Raw genomic sequence first — 20,269 nt, forward strand, 5'->3', positions numbered from 1 at the left:
TAGAAAAGTCTTGTGTCCCCTAGGATTGCACCTGATCAGTATCTCTTTCATGTCCACTCACTAGCTGGGAGCCATGGTTGGACCTCTGAGCAAGTAAAGTGTTTGCCTTCAGAGTATGCATCTGAGGGCCCTTCGTCACTTTCATTTTCCGCAATTAGAAATCTGGGAGATCTGAAAAATGTATACTCATGGCAGCCATAGAAACAATACATTTTATTTCTCTTACTTTTAGTGATTACCTTTAAATTAACAATTTATTTAATATTGTTACCGCTTTCCAAAATAACATACAATCTTCAAATTATTTAACTTTTCTTACCATCATTCCACAAGTTGTTGATCAATTATTTTAGATCTTTTGTGTGTTTGTGTGTATGTATGAGATGTTACATCTGTGCTAAAGTTCTTTATTTTTTGAGTTTTTTGGTATATAGATGTCCAGTTGTTCCAGTGCCATTTGTTGAAAAGACTAGATTTCCTCTACTGAGTTGACTTTGTTTCTTCATCAAAAATCAGTCAACTATATTTGTGTGAGTCTATTTCTGGGTGCTCTATTCTATTTCCCTGATGTATGTGCCTACTCTTTGGCTGATACCAGGCTGTCTTGGTTATGGTAGCCTTATAGTAAGTCCTAAAGTTAGGTAGTATGAGGTCTTCAACATTTTTTTGTCTTCAGTGTTTGTAATGGTGATTCCAGGTCTTTTACCTATCCATATAAACTTTAGAATCAGTCAAAATTTGCAAAAAAATCTTACTAGGATTTTGATTGGAATTGCATGGATCAGATCAAATTAGGAAGAACTGGCATCTTTACAATATTGACTCTTCCTATCCATGTGCATAGAATATCTCTCCATTTAATTGGATCTTCTTTGATTTATTTCATCATGGCTTTATAGTTTTTCTTGTACAGATCATGTGTGTATGTTTGTGTATTTAATGTTATACCTTTGTATTCCATTTTAGGTGATATAGTAAATTATATATACATATGTGTGTATATATGTATATGTTTTTGTATATATTTTATTTATTTATTTTTCCTTTCAAAGTTTAACTGTTCAGTGCTGGTAGCAATGGAAACAATAGGAAAACAATTGAGTTTTATATATTGACTTATATCCTTCAATCTTGCTATACTTTTTATTAATTTCATGAAGTTATTTTGTAAATTCATTGGCATTATCTGCATAGACATATTCATCTGCAAATAAAGATAGTTTTTTTTTAAAGATTTTATTTATTTATTTGACAGGGGGTGGGCACAAGCAGGGGAAGCAGCAGGCAGAGGGAGAGGGAGAAGCAGAATCCATGCTGAGCCCGATGTGGGGCTGGATACCAGATCCCTGGGATCATGACCTGAGCCAAAGGCAGATGCTTAACTGACTGAACCACCCAGGTGCCCCAAATAAAGATAGTTTTATGTCTTCCTTCCCTGTGTGTATACAATTTATTTCCTTTTCTTGTCTTATTGCGTTAGTTAGGACTTCCATTACAATTTTAAATAGGAGTGTAAAGAGGATACCCTTGCTTTATTCCCAGTCTTAGGAAGGCATTCAGTCTTTTCACTTTAGGTGTGATGTTAGTTGTCAAGTTTTTTGTAGATGTTCCTTATAAATTTGAGGAAGTTCTCTATTTCTGGTTTGCTGAGGTTTTTATTATGAATGGTGTTAGATATTTGTCAAATGTTTTCTCTACATCAATTGATATCATATGATTTTTTTTTTTTTAGCTTGTTGATGTGATAGACTACATGATTCAATTTGAGTCTTGATCTCACCTTGCATAACTGGAATAAATCTCACCTGGTCATGGTGTATAATTCTTTTTATTCTTGTTGAACTCTATTTGATAATATCGTATTAAGGATTTTTACATTTGTGTTCAAGAGAGATATTGGCTTATAGTACTTGTTTCTTTAATGTCTGCATCTTGTTTTGGTATTAGAGTAACGCTGGCTTCATAGAATGAATTAGAAATTGGTTCTACTTTTGGGAAGAGATTGCAGAGAATTGCTATCATTTTTTTTTTTCTTTACAGGTTTGATAGAATTTACCAGTGGAACCATGCAGGCCCGGTGGTTCCTTTTTTAGAAAGCTATTGAATATTGATTTAATTTCTTTAGTAGATATATGTGCCTTTAGATTATCTGTTTTTCCTTATAAGAGTTTTGGTAGTTTATGTCTTTCAAACAATTGATCCATTTTATCTGTTATCAAATTTGTGGGCATAGAATTGTTCATAATGTTTCTTTAAGTGTCCATAGGAATGGTAGTGATAACTCTTCTTTCATTGTTTTTATATTACAATGATAGAGAGAGAGATATTAAATGCTTTCCTCTTTTTTTCCTTAGTCTGACTAGAGGTTAATCAATTTCATTCATCGTTAAAAAAGAAGAAAGAGGGAAAAAAAGAACAACTTTTGGATTTGTTTATTTTCTGTATTGTTTTCTTGTTTTCAATTTCATTGGTCTCTGCTCTAATTTTTATTATTTCTTTTATTTTGCTTGCTTTAGGCTTAAATTACACTTTCTACTCTAGTTTTTTAAGGTGGAATCTTATGTCATTGATCTTAGATTGTTGATCTTTTCTAATATGAACATGTGATGTTATAAATTTTCATCTAAGTTCTACTTTAATTGCATCCCACAAATTTTGATATGTTGTAATTTCAGTTCAAAACATTTTCTAATTTCCCTTGAAACATTCTCTTTATTAATTATTTAGAAATGATCTGAAGATTTCCCTTTTATTCTGTTATTGACTTCTAATTTAGTTCCAATATGGTTAGAGGACATACTTCATATGATTTCAATTCCTGTCCCTCTTTTTTTTACCACAAATAATTATGAGACATAGGACTTTTATATAAATTAAAAGTGATGTCAATATGTCAGTATTGTAAGGACAGGGGGCTGATACCGGAGTGGGGTGACGACCCTTACCCATTCCTCCCTATTCATCTATGCAGTTTATCTCCCTTCACTCAGAAGAAACTTTGCAGGAGCTCCTGCCAAGAGAATTCCTCTCACTTTCATGTTACTGATGTTAATTTCTTAGCTTTGACAAATGTATTGTGATTGTATAGGAAGTTAATATTAAAAGAGGCTGGTTGAAGGCTTTTGTGGACTCTGTATATTTTCTTTCCAACTTTTCATAAATCTAAAATTAATTCGAAGTAAGGTGATGAAATAGGTGATCCAAAGCTTCCATAATTCAGATTCATGAAGGGGAAAATGGAAATAATGTATTTTATTTCATTTGCATAGGTCACTGTAAGGGGTAAAAGAAAAGCTCTGTTAATGACTTCTTATTTTGAGTTCAAGTAGGCAAGATAGTAATGGTCCCATTATTTAAGGACATGAGGATGAAAATTGCTAAAAGTCAGGTTTTTATTGGAGACCCCTGAGAGAAAAAAGATGGAAGGGTAGCCTATGAAGCCAGATTTCAGAATGAAAGAGGACACAGAAGCATTAAATTGTAAAGCAATTATACATAAATTGTGGTGTCTCTCAATAAGTCTGCATTACTGAGAGGAGTATTTTTTAATGGAAAAATCTGTATGTGCTTTTTGGATCAGGAGTAAAAGCTGATGATAATAATAAGAGAGATATTAAATGCTGGAAATAGGAAACAATGGAGTTGATATCTTCCTAAAGGAAATAGTTGTAGATAGGATAAAAACCATGCAGGTAAAGAACTTAGTCATGATTGAGAGGTGCCGAACATCCCCCTGCCTTTAGAAATGAAAGTGCAATGATATATAGAGAAAAAAAATTAGAGTGGTGAAAAATTATGTAAATTAGTAAAGTGAGGTTGTCATGAGAGAGAATTCAGGACATAGTAAGAATAGAGATCAATTTAGAAACAAATCTGGAGTGTATATATAAGCTACAGGAGATGAGAGAAAAGGAACTGTCTTCACATCGTTGACCATAGTTACTGTCTGGTTCCTAGTTTTAGGGACTTCCTAGTAGCTTGATCTTGGGGATCAGCGTGACTTTGGGACTTATATTGTCTTCTCAGAGCCCATCAGTGCCTGAAAATGTGTCATTTGTATTTTTAGGCTTCTCTTCCATGTTTTGTATGAGCTGATACTTGTTCTTGTGTTGAATTACCTTTTTCAAAGAGCAGTTGGCTGCTTTGAGAACACAATTACCCTGAAGGTGGAAATACCACAGTTCTTCGTTTTAAGAGAAAAGAAATACCAGTTTGTCCTCTTACCGTTCTGAATTCCTCTGACTTTCCATCGCCTGGAGCAAAGTCATTGGCATGGGAGTATTCTTTGTGCTTTTTAGAAGGGATGGAAGACCCCTCAAAGGCCTTTTAATGATGAACGAAGGGAATTTATTCTTCCTTATTGGGGTAATAAAATTTGTTACACTTCATGTAAGTTCCAGTGGGGGTGGAGGAAGGAGGTAGAAGTGAAGAGGATGATTTGGATTCCAAAAACTGCAGTTACTTGTGGAAGGTTTTAACTGAAAATAGATCTTTCTCTTGAGATTTTAGTTTGTTCTGGAGACTAATGTTACAAAATCCAACATTGCACAATAAAAAGGCAAAAGCAAGAGAAGATTTATGATGATGATCCTTGGCAGTTCATTTAAGCTGGTATGCTCTCTTGGCCTTGTATTTAATACTGAGATGCTTTATGTTCTTGATTCTGCCTATATGAACTAAATTAAGTCATAAATGTGCAATTCTTATTCTGTGTATAGACTGTCATTTAGCATGTGACCTTTTTGCTATACTCCAAAAGGACAATGGTATTAAGAGAAGAAAGAAGCAATGGTCACAGAGGCAACTGAGAGAAAGGCCCCACAGGCCCACCTCAGATGGGGCCAGGACTCAATTGCTGACTCACTGAAAGGCTGCTCTGATCATAGAATGTGCGTAAGGAACGACCTCATCAGACCCTTCACTTCCACCCACGAGTCCAAACCTAGCGGTGTCTCAAAATAGCCTGAACTGCCACGTTGGCAATTGAGCCAGGGAGGGAGGACTTTGGTCCCAAAGCTTGTTGGCATTAGCATTAGAGAGAGAGGAAATTAATAAATGACCTGTTCCTGTCTGCACAGAGCTTTGAGACACAACAGAACATTAGAACAACAACTCAGACGTGAATTGTGGTATTAGCTTTACTGATAACTCCAGCTTTATTTGTAGCTGGAAGAAGGGGAAGTTGAATTAAATGGATTTATTATTTTCAGCAGACCTCTTTGCTTAGCTGGGGACTGTGATATATTTGTTAACTAGATGCCAGGAAGATGTGTGCCTGCCTGCATGCCTCTGTGTGTGTGTGTGTGTACATATACATGAAATATATGTCGTGGAATACGAAGCAGTCGCATGAAATAGACTTAAGAATAAAGGATGAAATCCTTTACTATTCATCTCTTACATGGTGCCAGGGTAAAAGGATGTTTTTCTCTCTACATAAATGAAGTGAGAGGACTTCTCTTGGCAGGGGTTACTGCAAACTTTCTCCTAAGCCAAGTGAGATCAACTGCAGATGAGTAAGGAAGAATGGGTAACGTGGTCACCCCATTGGGCACTGGCCTACTGTCCTGGGAGACTGACATAATGATATTAGTTTTAGTTTATAAATGGGTCCTGTGTTGTCTCATAATTATGCAAGGGTATAGGAAAGAAAGGAATTGTTCTCCTTCACTTCTCTGTACAAGGAACAGGTACCAGGTCTTTTCATACTCTGTCAACATACCAGGAAGGCTGAAGAAGCAGTGGTGGCCAGTGATAATAGAACCATCACTTATAGATCTTACTGTGTTCCTGGCAACTCCATGAAGCATGCTGCCTACTTGATCTCATTAATCCTCATAAGGATCTGATAGGCAGGAGGCACCACCATTCTCCTATTACAAATGAGGTGACAGAGCTTAGAGAAGTTAATTAAGTCAGCAAAGGTCCACTTTGGGTGGAGTCAGAACTAAATCTTGGTCCTTCCAATTCAAAACCCTTGTTTTTTAATGTCAGGCCTAACAGATTTTTCTCTACTACTAAGTTTCTAAAAATCAGGGGTTTTTCCTCCAGAACTATCTACACAATTGTTGAGCAGAGAATCTTTAGTAAATCAAGTATTTACTAAACAACTCCTATGTGCTAGACATTGTTCAGATGCTAGGGATAAAGCAGTGAACATAAAAGACAAAAATCCCTCATAGAGGATAAATTCTAGAGAGGGAAGACCAACAGTAAACAAGTAGACAGGGCGCCTGGGTGGCTCAGATGGTTAAGCGTCTGCCTTCGGCTCAGGTCATGGTCCCAGGGTCCTGGGATCGAGTCCCGCATCGGGCTCCCTGCTCCTTGGGAGCCTGCTTCTCCCTCTGCCTCTCTCTCTCTGTCTCTCATGAATAAATAAATAAAATCTTTAAAAAAAAAAATTAAAAAAAAAAAGTAGACAAATTATCTCCTATCTCTGATGGCAGTGAGTGCCTTAGAGAAAAATAAAGCAGGAATATTGGAGGAGTCCAGTGTTGCAATCTTTCTGTGGCTTTTCATGTATGATCTCACTTGAGGAGGTAAGGATTGAGCAAAGATCTCAAAGAGGTGAGAGGCAGCCATGTGGATTTTGGGTGAAGAGCATTATAGGCAGATGAGAAAATGCAGAAATGAATGCCAGGGCCTGTGAGTCCAGATTGCTGGGAGCAAGAAGCCAGTGGGTAAAGATGCAATGGTACTATTATGTTAACTGGGGTGGAAAGTCTCTTTGACATTGGTAAGTAAAGATATTGATGACTCTGAAAATCAACCCATTTTTTTTTTAATTTTTAGAGAGAGAGCACGTGCATGCATGCATCATGGAGGGGGCCTAGGGAGGAGCAGAGCGATATATATAGAGAATCTTAAGCAGGCTCCATGCCCAGCATGGAGCCCTATACAAGGCTCAATCTCACGACCCTGAGATCACGACATGAGTCAAAATCAAGAGGTGGACACCTAACTGACTGAGCCACCCAGGTGCCCTGAAAATCAACCCGTCTTTAGATTACTCATCCCGGATTGCTCTTGTGGATGCATCCTTTTTTCTATAACCAGGATTATTTCTGGAGCACCCAGGCACATACCAAAAAGTCCTCTCTTGTGTTGTTTTAGACATGCTTTCAGGTTGTTGAAGAACAAATATCTGAACATTTTCTAAACATTATCTCAGAAGAGTTTACCCTTCAAAGCATATATTTGATAACAGAGCAGCTGTTCAGAGGGTGATCTAAGTCTGAGAGCACCAGTAAATGTCTGGGAGCCAGCAAACCTGAGGCATAGCATGGCTAGTGGTTTGTCCAATACCTTGACTTGTTTATTTGTTAACCCGAAGTAATTGAATCGAGATTGTATTCTTCTGTAATATCTTTGCCTTGCCATTTGTGGTATCTGGTACATAGTTACTACCTAATCACTGATGAATTAAATGAAAGCGATAGTGCCCTTTTCTCGAACTTCTACAGAGTAGGTGCTGCCAAAACTGTTGGGCTTAAAGGCAGGGTTTTATCTAGTGCTTGGCTAGGGGTAAATCCTGTTCTTAGATGGGAAATAACTGATAGCAAGGACAGACAATATATCAGTTTTAAAGATTTCATTTGCTTTTCCATATAGATCATAACCTGTGGCAAGAAAATACTCTTTTAGGGTAATTACTAGCACCTCTTTTAGTTGTAATAAGAACCAAGTTTTGAGTCATTCTTTAGGCACACAGTTCCCAGAAAGAGAACTGCCTTAAAAACAGACGAGGAGTTTAAAAGAATATAATTCTCATTTTGTGGTATGGCCCCTTTTCAAATAAGGAAACCAAAGCTGTCTGTTTTGATTATCTGTGGAACATAACTCATAGTCAAAAACAATATCCAGTAGAGGTCTTTCAAGCAATGTTCTAGCCTTTTAAAAATATTTCTAGAATGCCATTTTAAAAGATGCTTATAGCCATTACTTCTTTGTATTAGCCTTGTGTGTGTGCATTTGTAATTAAAAATTCTTCAGGGGCACCTGGGTGGCTCAGTCAGTTGAGCATCTGCCTTCAGCTCAGGTCATGATCCCAGGGTCCTGGAATCGAGTCCTGCATCAGGCTCCTTGCTCAGCGGGGAGCCTGCTTCTCCCTCTCCCTCTGCCGGCCACTCCCCCTGCTTGTGCTCTCTCTCTGTCAAATAAATTTTAAAAAGATCTTTAAAAGAAAATTCTTCATTATGGAAAAGTTAAGACATGTGCAAAGGTAAAGAATGTACAGTGATCCACCATGTAGCCATCCCCCAACTGCAACAATCACCAATTTGGTTCCCTCTAAACCCCTACCAACTTACCCCTCCCATAGTATTTCTGAAGCAAATCCCCAACAGATGTAATTTCATCCATGTACATTTTGGTATGTATCTCTGAAAGATCCCCTTTAAAGAACACAACCACTTTTACCCCTAAAAATAAGAAGAATCCCTAATGTTACAAAATACCCAGTCTCTTTTCAAAAGTCTAATCAGCTCATGTATATTATAAATGTTTTTAATTTGTTACAGTATGTTTGAAACAGGATATAAAGAAATTCCAACCATTATAATTAAATAATATCTTTTAAGTCTGTATAAGAATTTCTCTTCCAACACTTCTTTTCCCCTTTAAATGTATTTATTGAGGGAACTAGATCATTTTTTCTTGTCTTAGTTCTCACTTTTATAACAAAATACCCTATATTGGGTGGCTTAAACAATAAACATTTATTTCTCACCGTTCTGGAGGCTGGAATGTCCAAGATCAGGGTGCCAACAGATTTGGTATCTGGTAAGGGTCCTCTTCCTGGCTTGCAGACAGCAGTCACCTTGTGTTCTCACATGTCAGAGACAGGTGGGAGTAGCTCTGGTTCTTCTTCTCTTAAGAGCACTAATCTCATCATTGCGGATACTCTCAATACCTCATCTAAACCTAATTATCCCCCAAAAGGTCCCATCTCCAAATACCATTACATTGAGGGTTAGGTCTTCAGCATATGAAATTTTTGGATACAAACATTCAGTCCATAGCAGTCCTATGCTGTTTCTCCAAAGTCTGGATTTTCCTGATTTTATCCTATTAATGCAGGTAAACATGATCCTCTGTCCTATATTTCTTGCAGGTTAGTAAATAGCTCTAGATGCTTAGTTTCAGGTGTGAGTATTTTAACAATTATTTTGTAAGTTGTGGTATGTTCTACCAAGTGGAAGTATATCATATTTGGTTGTCTTTTTTGGTGATATTACCAGTCTTTGACAATCAGTGTCTAGATGCATTAATTTATAAGGAATTGTAAAATGGTGACAGTTTTGTCATTTTTCTCAGTTATAAAAGAAAAACATTTCCTCGCTTGGCAGAGAGCTATTCAGTGGAATGGTTCATATAGGAAATGAATGTTCTTTTTTCCTTAGTTTTGAGGTTTTCAAAATAATGAGGTGGTTATCTAGCATCTTCCAACATTAAGTAAATACATTTTTTAAAGTTTTAAGCATTATGATGAGCTCATTGAAGCAAACGTATTTTTAGGTATTTCAGTCCTTTGCAGTTATTATTCTTACTAATACAAAATGTTCCATCTTTAAGTTCACTTCTGAGTTATTTTTGACAGAACCTTCCTTACTATCTTCTTTGACAGGACATTCCAGGTTCATTTTCTACATTTTTTCCCCCTGTCCTGGATTGAGCTATTTCTTCAAGCAGCACTGGGATCAATATTTAGAATGGTCTTTGGAGATCACAAACCTGGGTTCTACTTTTATTGCTATTGAATTAGTACTGTGACTAGACATGTTAGTAGACAGAGCTAGAATTAAAGCACATTGTTAGTTCATACTTCCAGTTCAAATTCAAGGCAGAATTCTTAACTGTAGGGTCCAACATCCTGTATCCTTTCTCATGTTGAGAAACCTGAGCTGCCAATCCTTATATCAGAGTCTCTTCTGTCATCTTGACTTTCTGAAACTTATTTTCTAGTAGATTCTTCGATAATTGGACATTAGGACAATATTTCTTCAGTTTGTTCATACTGAAAGCAGTTCTCCTGTGCCCTTTATATTTGAAAGTCAGTTTGGTTAGATATAAAATATTTGGTTCACTCTTTCTGTCTTTAGTATCTTAAATATGTTATTCCACTGTCTTCTGACATAGCATATTATCTGAATATATGATGATAGTAAGGGTTTTTTTCCTTTGTAAGGAACTTGGGTTTTTTTTGCATGATGACCAAAGGATCTTTTTTTTCTTTTTTCTTATTTTTTAACTACAGTAGTTTTACTAGAATATGTCTCAGGGTTGATTATTGGCATGCCATTTTAACATGTAGCTTCAAATATTTTTATTTATTTCAAAAAAATGTTCCTGAATCACATTTTAAAATATGTGTTCTGTTCCATTGCTTTGGTTATCTTTTGTAGGGGCTTTTATAACACACCTGTGGGAATGTCTTATCTTCTATATTTGTAACTTTCTCTTTACTTTCTTCACTTCTCTTTGATTTTAAGTTTTTTCTTTCATTTTATCTTCTATTTCTATCAATAAATGATACATTGTTCTTGGTAACTCTTGTGAGTTTCCAGTTCAGACTTCATGTGTGAAATATTTTAAATTTCATAGTTCTTTACTAAATTCTACCACCTCATTTCTGAGTTTTTCTACTTTGAACTGTGTTTATTATAGCCTCTGTCATTTTATTAATTTCTTCTAGCTTGTCTTAAAATATTAGCCAACAGTTTTCATCTGTTTATAGGCCTGTTTCTGGCATGTTCTCATTGGTCTGTAGACCCATTATTTTATCCCGGGTTTCTTTTTTCTTTTAATAACTACTAAACATAAGGACTTAATCACAATCTCCTTTCAGTTCCTTCTTTCTCACTCTCCTTCCATCTCTCTCTTTTTTTTCTTACTTTCATTCTTTCTTTGTTAATCGAGGCATAATTTATACAATAAAACAAGTTCAATGAGTAACTACCATTCAAACATGATACAAAACAGCTCTGTTGTCTCAATCTGTTTACCCCACACCTCTGTGAAGATACAATCATTATTTTGGTTTCTATCAACATAGATTAATTTTGTATATACTTGGAGTTCATGTAAATGGAATCATATAGCATGCATAATTTTGAGCATGATGTTAGCTATAGGCTTTTCACAGATGTCATTTATCTAATTGTGTAAGTTTACTTCTATTCCTATCTTACAAAGGTTTTTTCCTCTTTTTATAATAATGAATTCGTGTTGAATTTTTTCAAATTTTTTTCTTCATTTATTGAAATAATCATATGGCTTTTCTTCTTTACTCCACTCATGTGACAGGTTACACTGATTGCTTTTCAGATGTTAAAACAACTTTGTATTGGCATAAACTCCAGTTGTATATGACGTAATATCCATTTTTAAAATTGCTGCATTCAATTTGTTAATATTTTATGAAGGATTTTCTACTTATGTTCACAAGGGATATTGGTCTATAAACCTTTCTATTTTTCTTTCATATGTTTTTATTTTTTGGTATCAACATTAGAGTAATGCCGGCCTCATAAAATGAGTTGAGAATGTGCTCTCACTCTGTGTTTTCTGAAAGAGTTAGTGTTAAATTGGCATTATGTCTCCATTAAATATTCGTAAATGCACCTGGGAAACAATGTGGACTACAAGTATTTGAAAAGGGATATTTTTGATTACAAGTTTATAAAAAATTAATTTTTTATTTATTGAAATAAGTTTCAGTTATTGAAATAACTGAAGGTACTTTCAATTTTTTTAATACATCTTGGCGTAAAATTGTTGATAATGTCTCATATTATACTTTTAAGGTCTGTATGATCCATCATGATAACCCTACTTTCATCTACGGTATTGGGTAATTTGCATTTTCTCTTTTTTTCTTTATCAGCTATGGTAGGTGGTTATCAACTTTATTAAACTTTTCAGTAAGCCAGTTTATGATCTTGCTAATTTTCTGTAAGGTTTGTTTTCCATTTCTTTGTTTTGTGTTCTTTGTATTATTTCCATTCTTCTGTTAGTCAAGTTCAATTTGCTCTTCTTTAGTTTCTTGAGTTAGATGCCTATATTATTCTTTTTACACCTTTATTTTTTTAATTATAGGTATTTTAAAGTTCCAAATATCTAAGCACTGCTTTATCTGCTCCCATATATTTTGATATTTTATGTTTTCACTTTTAGTCTGTTTGAAGCTTTACTGCTCTAGAGCTTTCTCTTCTGTTGCTTGTGCACAGTGATAAAAAAGAAAAAAACAAAAATGACCTCATACAGCCTGCACATTTGGTTAGTACTAACACTTCATATATTCAGACTGCTCCCAGCCTTTTCAGAACTTACTGCAGATCTTTTCTCCTCTTGCATGCGTTAGAGTGTATAAAACCCCGTCCAGTTTCAGCTGCGCTTCTCAGATATCCCTTACACAATTTTCAGGGGTGCCTGTTTGTGATTCAGGGGTTCTTCTGTTTTTAGGGAAGCCCCCCTGTTGCTTTCCTTTGCCTCCTCCTATGCACACAATATTACTACTTGGGTTTTGTGTTGTCAATGATTTGTCTCCCCTGTTTGCATTTTGAGGTGTGTGGTGATACTGGACACAGTGTTTTTGCAGATATTTTTCTATTAGCTTTGGTTTTTCATATCTCAGTTGTTCTCTCTGTTTTTATGTGGGGATTCAGAGAGATTTCAAAACAATTCTGCTGGAGCTATCTTTTCAGAACTCTGGGGCTACCTTGATTGTGTTGCCGAGCAGTATATGTGTACTATTTCGTGTTTGTAGTAAAAGAAGTGTAGGACTGATCTTTTCCAGAGAGGTCTACTTAGGAATCCTGATTACAGGGTCTTGATTATTTGGTGACCTCTGGAGTTGTCTCTTGCTATGATGGCTGCATTTTCTTTGTGTTAGAACTGCAGTTCTTTTCACTACTGGCTCCTAGTGTGTCAAGGTCATTTCAAGAGTCTCACAGAACAGCCAGTAGTGAGGAAGGTCCTCGATAAAATGCCTGCCCCCTTTTGTGTTCTGTGTTGCTGTTTGGTGGATGGGACCCTCCTGGATTCTGACTTAGGGGAAAAAAAAAAAAGGATAATTCAGAAAGAATGGAACCTATTCCTTCCACCCCCCCCCCATGTAAATGGGTATCTTTCATTAGCTGAATGCCACCGAATACCGGACAGGATTATATAACCAAAAATGCCTCTGGCATACAAGGTACCTTGATAACTTTTAGAAATTATTGCCTATCATTTATTTGGTTATCTTTGAAAAGTGCTTATGCTTTATTCTAGGGAGTGGGGTGGTTGAATACAGTTGGGACAGCATTCGTGATCCTCAGATAATTCTTCACTTTATGTGTCATTCTTAGGAGACACATTCTTTCCCCATGGCCATTTCCAAAGAAATGGCTACATACATAGCTCATCATCATTGAGAATCGTGCTGTTCAGCAGTTTCACACATTGTCTGCGGTTCAATTGTAGGATACTTGTATGTCTCACAAATTCACTAAGTTTTGCACAGAGAGCATTTTTTAGTGAAAAATGCTTGCTTCTTATAAAGTTAATACATATATTGCTATTTTAGTTTATAACATGCGAGTACTTTTCATTGAATCTTTATGATAACCTTGAAAAGCAGACATATCCTCCACTTTATAGATGAAGAAACTGAAAAGCTCAAAACTGGAACTCAAAAGTCACTGCCTTCTTAAAGCTCTGTAGGCAATTTATGACAAAGCCAAGGGGAAATTATTCAATAATTAGAATAATTACTACCAGTATCAGAAACCTCTATGCATGCCAATAATTCAAAAATGTCTGCAGGGAACAAGGTCACATGAATGATTTTTAATAAATCAGCCTCAATTGGATTATTTACAGTTTAGAGAAAATTTTTAGTAAGTATATATTCATATTTCATAATATAGAATACACAGTATATATAATGGAAAATAATATGCAATACAAAATAAATTTGTTTTGTGTTGAAGCATTTAACAAACACTTTGGAAGTTATTTTTTTGGAATTCAATTGTTTATGATTCTGAGTCCTATATTCTCTCCTTTAAACCATGCTGTCTCATGATAGAACTTTCAAAATGTTGTAAGTGGCTAAAGAGATGAACCAATTATTACAACTTAGATATGTCTGCCCAAACAAACTGGCTTGGTCTGTAATGATCAATTTACGAAGCATAAATACCAGGAAATGATGGAAAAGAATGAATGGGTAGTCAAGGATTTGAGACCTGATTTCTGCCATACAGGTCATAAATTGTCTTTAGGCTTATAAGGAGAATGACCGGTTTTCTCAGGAGGTAAATATGTGTATGCTTTATCAGTTTTAATAAAATATGACCTAGATATGTCTTAGACAGTTCATGCTCCCTGACATCTACTCTCCTGGCAGTCCTCACCCCATCAACACTTTCTGTGGATGAATTTTGATGTCCTTACAATAGCTCAGGGCAGCCAGATTCTCACATACCATATCCACTTAACAGCCTGACTCTCTCTCAGGATTGACTGACTTTACTGTGTCATTTTTCCTACTAGGCTAACTAGGGAGAAATACATAATTCCCAGGAGCTACACATTTGGTCAAATACGTGCTGTCATCTCTCCCCAGAATCTAAAAACTGGTGTCCCTGGGAATCTTACTGCTTAGAGACTACCGTGAGGCGAGTTTAAAAACAGAACAGACTAGCCCATTGGTCATAGTCAGGGTGGCTGTGAATTCTTTATTTTGTGTGTGATGCTCAGTCTCCTTTACCTTCTGAGCATGTTCACCCTACATATTTCATTTTATTAATGCTCATCTCAATGAGATTTTTTCATATATTTTTCAGGATAAGGATTTGAAATCAGCTATATGACAAACTGAATACATACACAGATGTGTGTTAATGTACGTATGTGTGAACACATATTTTTAATCAACCAAAGCAATATGGCAAAATCAAGTTGCCTTAGAAATTTTTATTTCAGAGTCAATCAAACTTGAGCTTTGTGTAGCAGCAAAAGTGCTGGCCCCCTGCCAGGGTGGGAAAAAAAAAGGGAGGAGGGTGGGCAAAGGTTATTGGAATGTCACTCCTTTTTGCAGCAACTCTGGCCATACGCTGACTAGCAGCCCAGGTGTCCTCACTATGACATTACCAGTTTTATTGGCCTGGGTCCTTTTCAGGGCATTTTTTATGGGAATGGAAGACTTTTGTTGAGTCATAAAGCTACCATTTACCAGTTGTATGTTCTTTGTCAACTAGGCCTTCTGAAACTCTCCTGAGCTTCATGTAGTTGTATTATGAAGCAGCACCTTCTAAAGACTGACACGATCAGTCTACTGTCACAGGGCTGGCTGCCAAATTGGTATCCACTCAATGATATTGCCATGATCTGATGAGAGACTTTGTCACCATGTCCTGGGACTCGCTTTTTTCTTTTCTTCTTAGCAATGTAGGAAACCAAACTGTATGTAAGCAATATAAAATACATAGAGAATACGTAGTAGTTTGGGGACAAATGGCTAATATTTCATTTCTTTAGAGTGTAGAAAAAAATTATAGACCTGCTACTTACAATATGTCCCAACTTGACTCAGATTTATCTCTGAAATATGTCAGGCACTTAGTGATTAACTCTGAAAATGGAATTGGACCAAGGATAGTTATCAGTATATGGAGGATTCTTATCAGCTGCACTATCTGTATCCAAAACTCTAACATGAAACCATAAATGACTACTGTTGATGCTTGAAGAGTTTGAGTCTTCTTAGTAATAATAACTGTGTATAAATGAAATCACCGTTTGGATGGAGAAAGAATATCCCATATTGGAAAGTAATCATAGCTTTTATGCTCGTGTGTGTGCGCTTTGACAGCTTTTTGGAGACTACAGCCTATTTCTTCATGAAACCAAAAATTGGAGAGAAGGAGGTGTCCCCAAATGTTTTCTTCAGTATCTGGCATGAATTCAGCTCTGACTTTAAAGATTTTTGGAAGAAAGAGAACAAACTCATTCTACAAGAAAGGTAGGTTTTTTTCATTTGCACAATGGCATTTTAAAATTGGTATTTTATTAGGTGTGACACCACTGGGGTTGCCAACTTTTATAGCCTGAATGAATAATTAGATGGCCCTCAACCTGGGATAGCAAGTCTAACAGGGTGCTGAGAACTGACAAAATTTGGAGTTTGAATAAGAAGGGTTGGCACAGAGGCTATGATGCTACAGAGAACAGCTGGGAAAATGGTTTGCCAGGACCACCGTCTGGTAAAACAACTTCTGTGATGAGGAAACCCCAAAAAAAGCAGAGCATGTAAGTTGAGTGGAACAACCCTGCTGAGATGATAAACCTACTCACCTCAAAAGGCCAATAGCAAAGACTATATAAAGGTAAGATAAATCGCTTGTGTTTTGTCTTGTTTTTGCTCAATTCATGAGATATTGTCCAAATTTCACCATTTGTATTAAAGTTTCTGGCTGATGTCACCAAGAAACAGATGATCAATATTTTTTTAAAAGATCTTTCAGGATTCTTATAGAATTACACCACATTTCCTAAAGTAAATCTTTTTCGGGAATGAAGGGAAATTTTTTCTCTTAATATATGAAATAAAGTCTTTGTCACTGATTATGAAATTCCATAGAGGCACATTAAATATTAATTCAGGAGGAAAGCTAGCCCTCCCAGGACAGGAGCCCCAAATAGCTGAGTCTACTGGGAGAATGAAACGAAACACAATCAGCACTATAAACCAAATGCTAAAACTGAACCAATTAGTATACTTTCCAACATCCTTGCACTAACAATGACTTTGCTTTAGATCTTTAGAACACTTGCCTCCTAAGGGACTTTGTCATACCACAAAATTCCACAGTTTCTGCTTATTGTCTTCCTTACATACAAAACCATGATTATGTACCTAGTTTTCATTTGTAACTATATTCTGATAGGACACATCCTTAAATCAGTTGAAATTAATTGCTGGCTTTTTTTGAGCACATAGACTGTGTTATGAGTGCTAACTCATACAATTAATTAGTTAGATTCCATGGTGTTTTCAAAGAAAAAACTTTATACCTCAGTGAATAGTAGATGGAAAAAGAGAGTGGTCTGAACAGAAGGGAAAATACTTTAAATATCCACTCTAAAGACAATAAGAGTATTCTACTCCAAAGTGCATCATTATGGGTTAACCTAAAAGATGCAGTTTTAGTCAAAAGTCTATGCAGGTGAGATAGGAGAGATAATTACTGAAATACAAGCACACTTACATTGTCATTTATGTCCTTCAAACTTAACTATATATTACCTTTAAAAAATTTTTTTTACCAAGCAAGGACCGTAAGTTTGGAAAATTGTAAAGAGGAACCTTTTTTTGACTTCAGCACATTACCTACAACGTCCCTTTATGTCCCTCACTGGTCCCTCTCCATGGGCCTTTTTCATCTCTAATCTCGACTTATTCCCCTGGAAAAGGGCCGATAACTCAGTCACACAAATGCACAAATCTGACAGATGACTATTTCTTTTTCTTCTAAGATATTCATTCATTCATTCATTCATGCATTCATTCATTCATTTAATTGAGAGAGAGAGCAGGGGGAAAAGCAGAGGGAGAAGGATAAGCAGACTCCACACTGAGCCCAGAGCCTGACACAGGGCTCGATCTCACCACCCTGAGATCATGACCTGAGCCGAAATCAAGAGTCAGATGCTCAACCGACTCGAGCCATCCAGGTTCCCTTGACAGATGAGTATTTCACCACGTACAGCTTGGTGGCAGGGGCTAGAGTCCTAAATGAGAGTGGAAGTGAGAGGAGATAGGCGTGAACAAGACAGAACTGCTGGCGCTGTAGTTTTGGAGTAACTGTTCTGATGGCACATCAGGGAAGTACGTAAATCATAGCAGAAGGCTGGCGTGTTCCTGTGGTGGTTCCTTGGGAAGTCCTGGGACAAGAAGGTGGGTGGACACTTTTCTCGTAGTTTTCCTTTACTTGGTGCATGTGTACATGAGCTGGTGAGATGTCATCACAGGGGAGCTGTTGAGACTGACTAATTCAGTTGCACAGCTCCCCAGTGAGACTCAGTCTCATCCAGCCTGTGCTCCATGAGTAGAGTTGTGTCTCTAGGGTAACACTTTGATACCAAGCCACTATTCCATGATATTTTATGCGTTTAACATGACCAAAACTAGCTTTTCTTCACTGGGTATCTCGTAAAATCAACCAGATGCTGCTTTTATACTTCATCCTGTGCTTGTCATGTTCTAGGACTATACTGTGGCTTTTTTGACTCAACCCGTGGTGATTCTGCTTTTTGACGCAACCTTTGGTGACTTTGCTCACCCCTTGGTGGCGGTGTTGTGAATTGGCAGATTACAAGTGCCCTTCACTGCAGACTTCCCATCGTTCAGTATCATTTGCTTTTAACAAAGGGCTAAGGAGGACTGTGTGGCAGGTGAGCCTGTGCTTCTCTGCCCTTTAACTTCTGAAATTTGTTACACCTCCCGGCAGATAGGCTGCTCTGATAAGCAAGACCATTGGTCTGACTTATTTGTAGAAAAACTTTGTCCCTTTCCTTAGCGTAGGGCCAGTGACACCATTTCCAGGAAACAGTGCAAAATGAAAATGTGGGGCGCCCCTTGTTAAAAAATTATTAAACAATTTCAAGGCAGCAAGTACAGAGCCCTTCCAAAAGTGCACAAACCACACCCATAAGGCAGCCTTGCCCTAGTGTAAGCTTTGTATCATATTTTCTGTAGGTAAATGGAAGGGTATTTTAGGAATGCTTCGTACCCTCAGACATCGATAGGAAGCGGGATGTGGTCAGTTAAATGTGTTCAACTTCTGGTACAATCTGTGATGATCTGAGTAGAACTTCACATAGCACTACAGATACCTAAAATGGGTATCTGCATCCCCGACCTGATTGTTCCTTTCTCTGTACTCTGTATTTATTATCTGCGTATTTTGTTTAGTCGGTTTTATACTATGATGATGCCTAATAATGTGTCTGTTTTTATTTTATACCATAACAATTTTGATATTTGCATTTTAGTCTTTATTTCCCAGTGAGATGTTTGCGTGTTCATTTCTGATGTAGCTCTCACTGTCACTAAGCCACAGTGCCTTTTCATCCTTCTGGTCTCCATAAATATTTGCTGATTTGACTTGTTACGTCACTGCATTTCTCCCAGACATGGGAATAAGAACTTAGCTTATGAAGTAATGAACATGCTTTCCTACATAGCTTAAGCTTATCATTGTAAGGAATAATAATAAAAAAAAATTCCAAATACCTTAAGCAAAAAGAATGGCATTGTTTAGACAGTCAAAGCACAGAAGGGCAGGGATGGAACTTGCATGTGGATTGTCTGAATACAAAAATTCTAACTGCAGTCTGTGGGGGTTAGTCGGGTGCGTCCATGCTGTCTCTCACTATCTGTCTTTCTAAATGTCCTCCTTTCTCCTCCACTTCCTCCTCCTTCCTCTTCTTCTCCCCCTCTCTCTTTCTCTCACTCTATTCTCATGCTCTCACTCTCTCCCCCTCTCATCTCCCTACCACCACTCTCCTCTGTGGTTTTGTCTAGTTTCCAAGTCAGGCTATTCCTTTAAGGGTGGACCCACGGCCATTGGTCACAGCCATGGCTCCCATTCTCACAACCCAGTAGGAGAGAGCACTCTCCACCATCTAGAAACATTCTGAGAAAGAACTCTGGATGAGTTATGCCCAGTTCTGGATCAGGCACTGTGGCCAGAGGTGTGGGGTACCATAGTTAGTTCAGCAGTTCACAAACCCAGTTGTGCAGCCAGAGAGGAGGGCTTCCATAATTGACAGTCCCCTTTGTAGCAGTCACTGGAATTAGGGAAGAACAGTTTCCAACAAAAGTAAATAATAATATTACTACCCCAAATTTATTAAGCCTTTACCTGCGTAATTAGCAGAATGTCTTAGCATGGTAGAAAAAACCTGAATGGTGGTTTCATGATGTTCCTTGGTCTAATTTGGAATTCACAGATTGACTATCTTTAAGGTTGCAAATCCTGTAAAAGTATTTCTTATCGCATCATTTCTATTTGGTTCTGATTATAGGGTCGTGGTAACTTTGTGTTTTCTGGCTTTGTCCTGATGACTCCTATGATTGAGTACATATATTTCTTGAATTGGTGAATTCCTACACATCCATGAAAGGAATTAAAAAGGTCTGCTCTCTTTCTAATTGTTGTGGTTTGGAAAACATGAGGATTTTTGAGTTAGCTCTTCCACTTACCAGCCTAGTCATAGA

The 20,269-nt window shown here is 37.0% G+C and overlaps 1 protein-coding gene across 1 annotated transcript in view; it reads left to right on the forward strand.

Annotated features, from left to right (window-relative positions):
- Nucleotides 1-20,269, forward strand: part of FMN2 (formin 2) — a 375,766-nt gene that overhangs the window by 327,504 nt on the left and 27,993 nt on the right. The window contains exon 14 of the mRNA XM_064594391.1: nt 15,860-16,009. Within this exon, the coding sequence (XP_064450461.1) occupies nt 15,860-16,009 (150 nt within the window). The remainder of the gene's footprint in view (nt 1-15,859; nt 16,010-20,269) is intronic.

Source organism: Mirounga angustirostris, unplaced genomic scaffold (genome assembly GCF_029215605.1).
Source record: "Mirounga angustirostris isolate CCGP_5_RB_7025 unplaced genomic scaffold, mMirAng1.0.hap1 SCAF_6, whole genome shotgun sequence".
Classification (NCBI taxonomy): Eukaryota; Metazoa; Chordata; class Mammalia; order Carnivora; family Phocidae; genus Mirounga; species Mirounga angustirostris.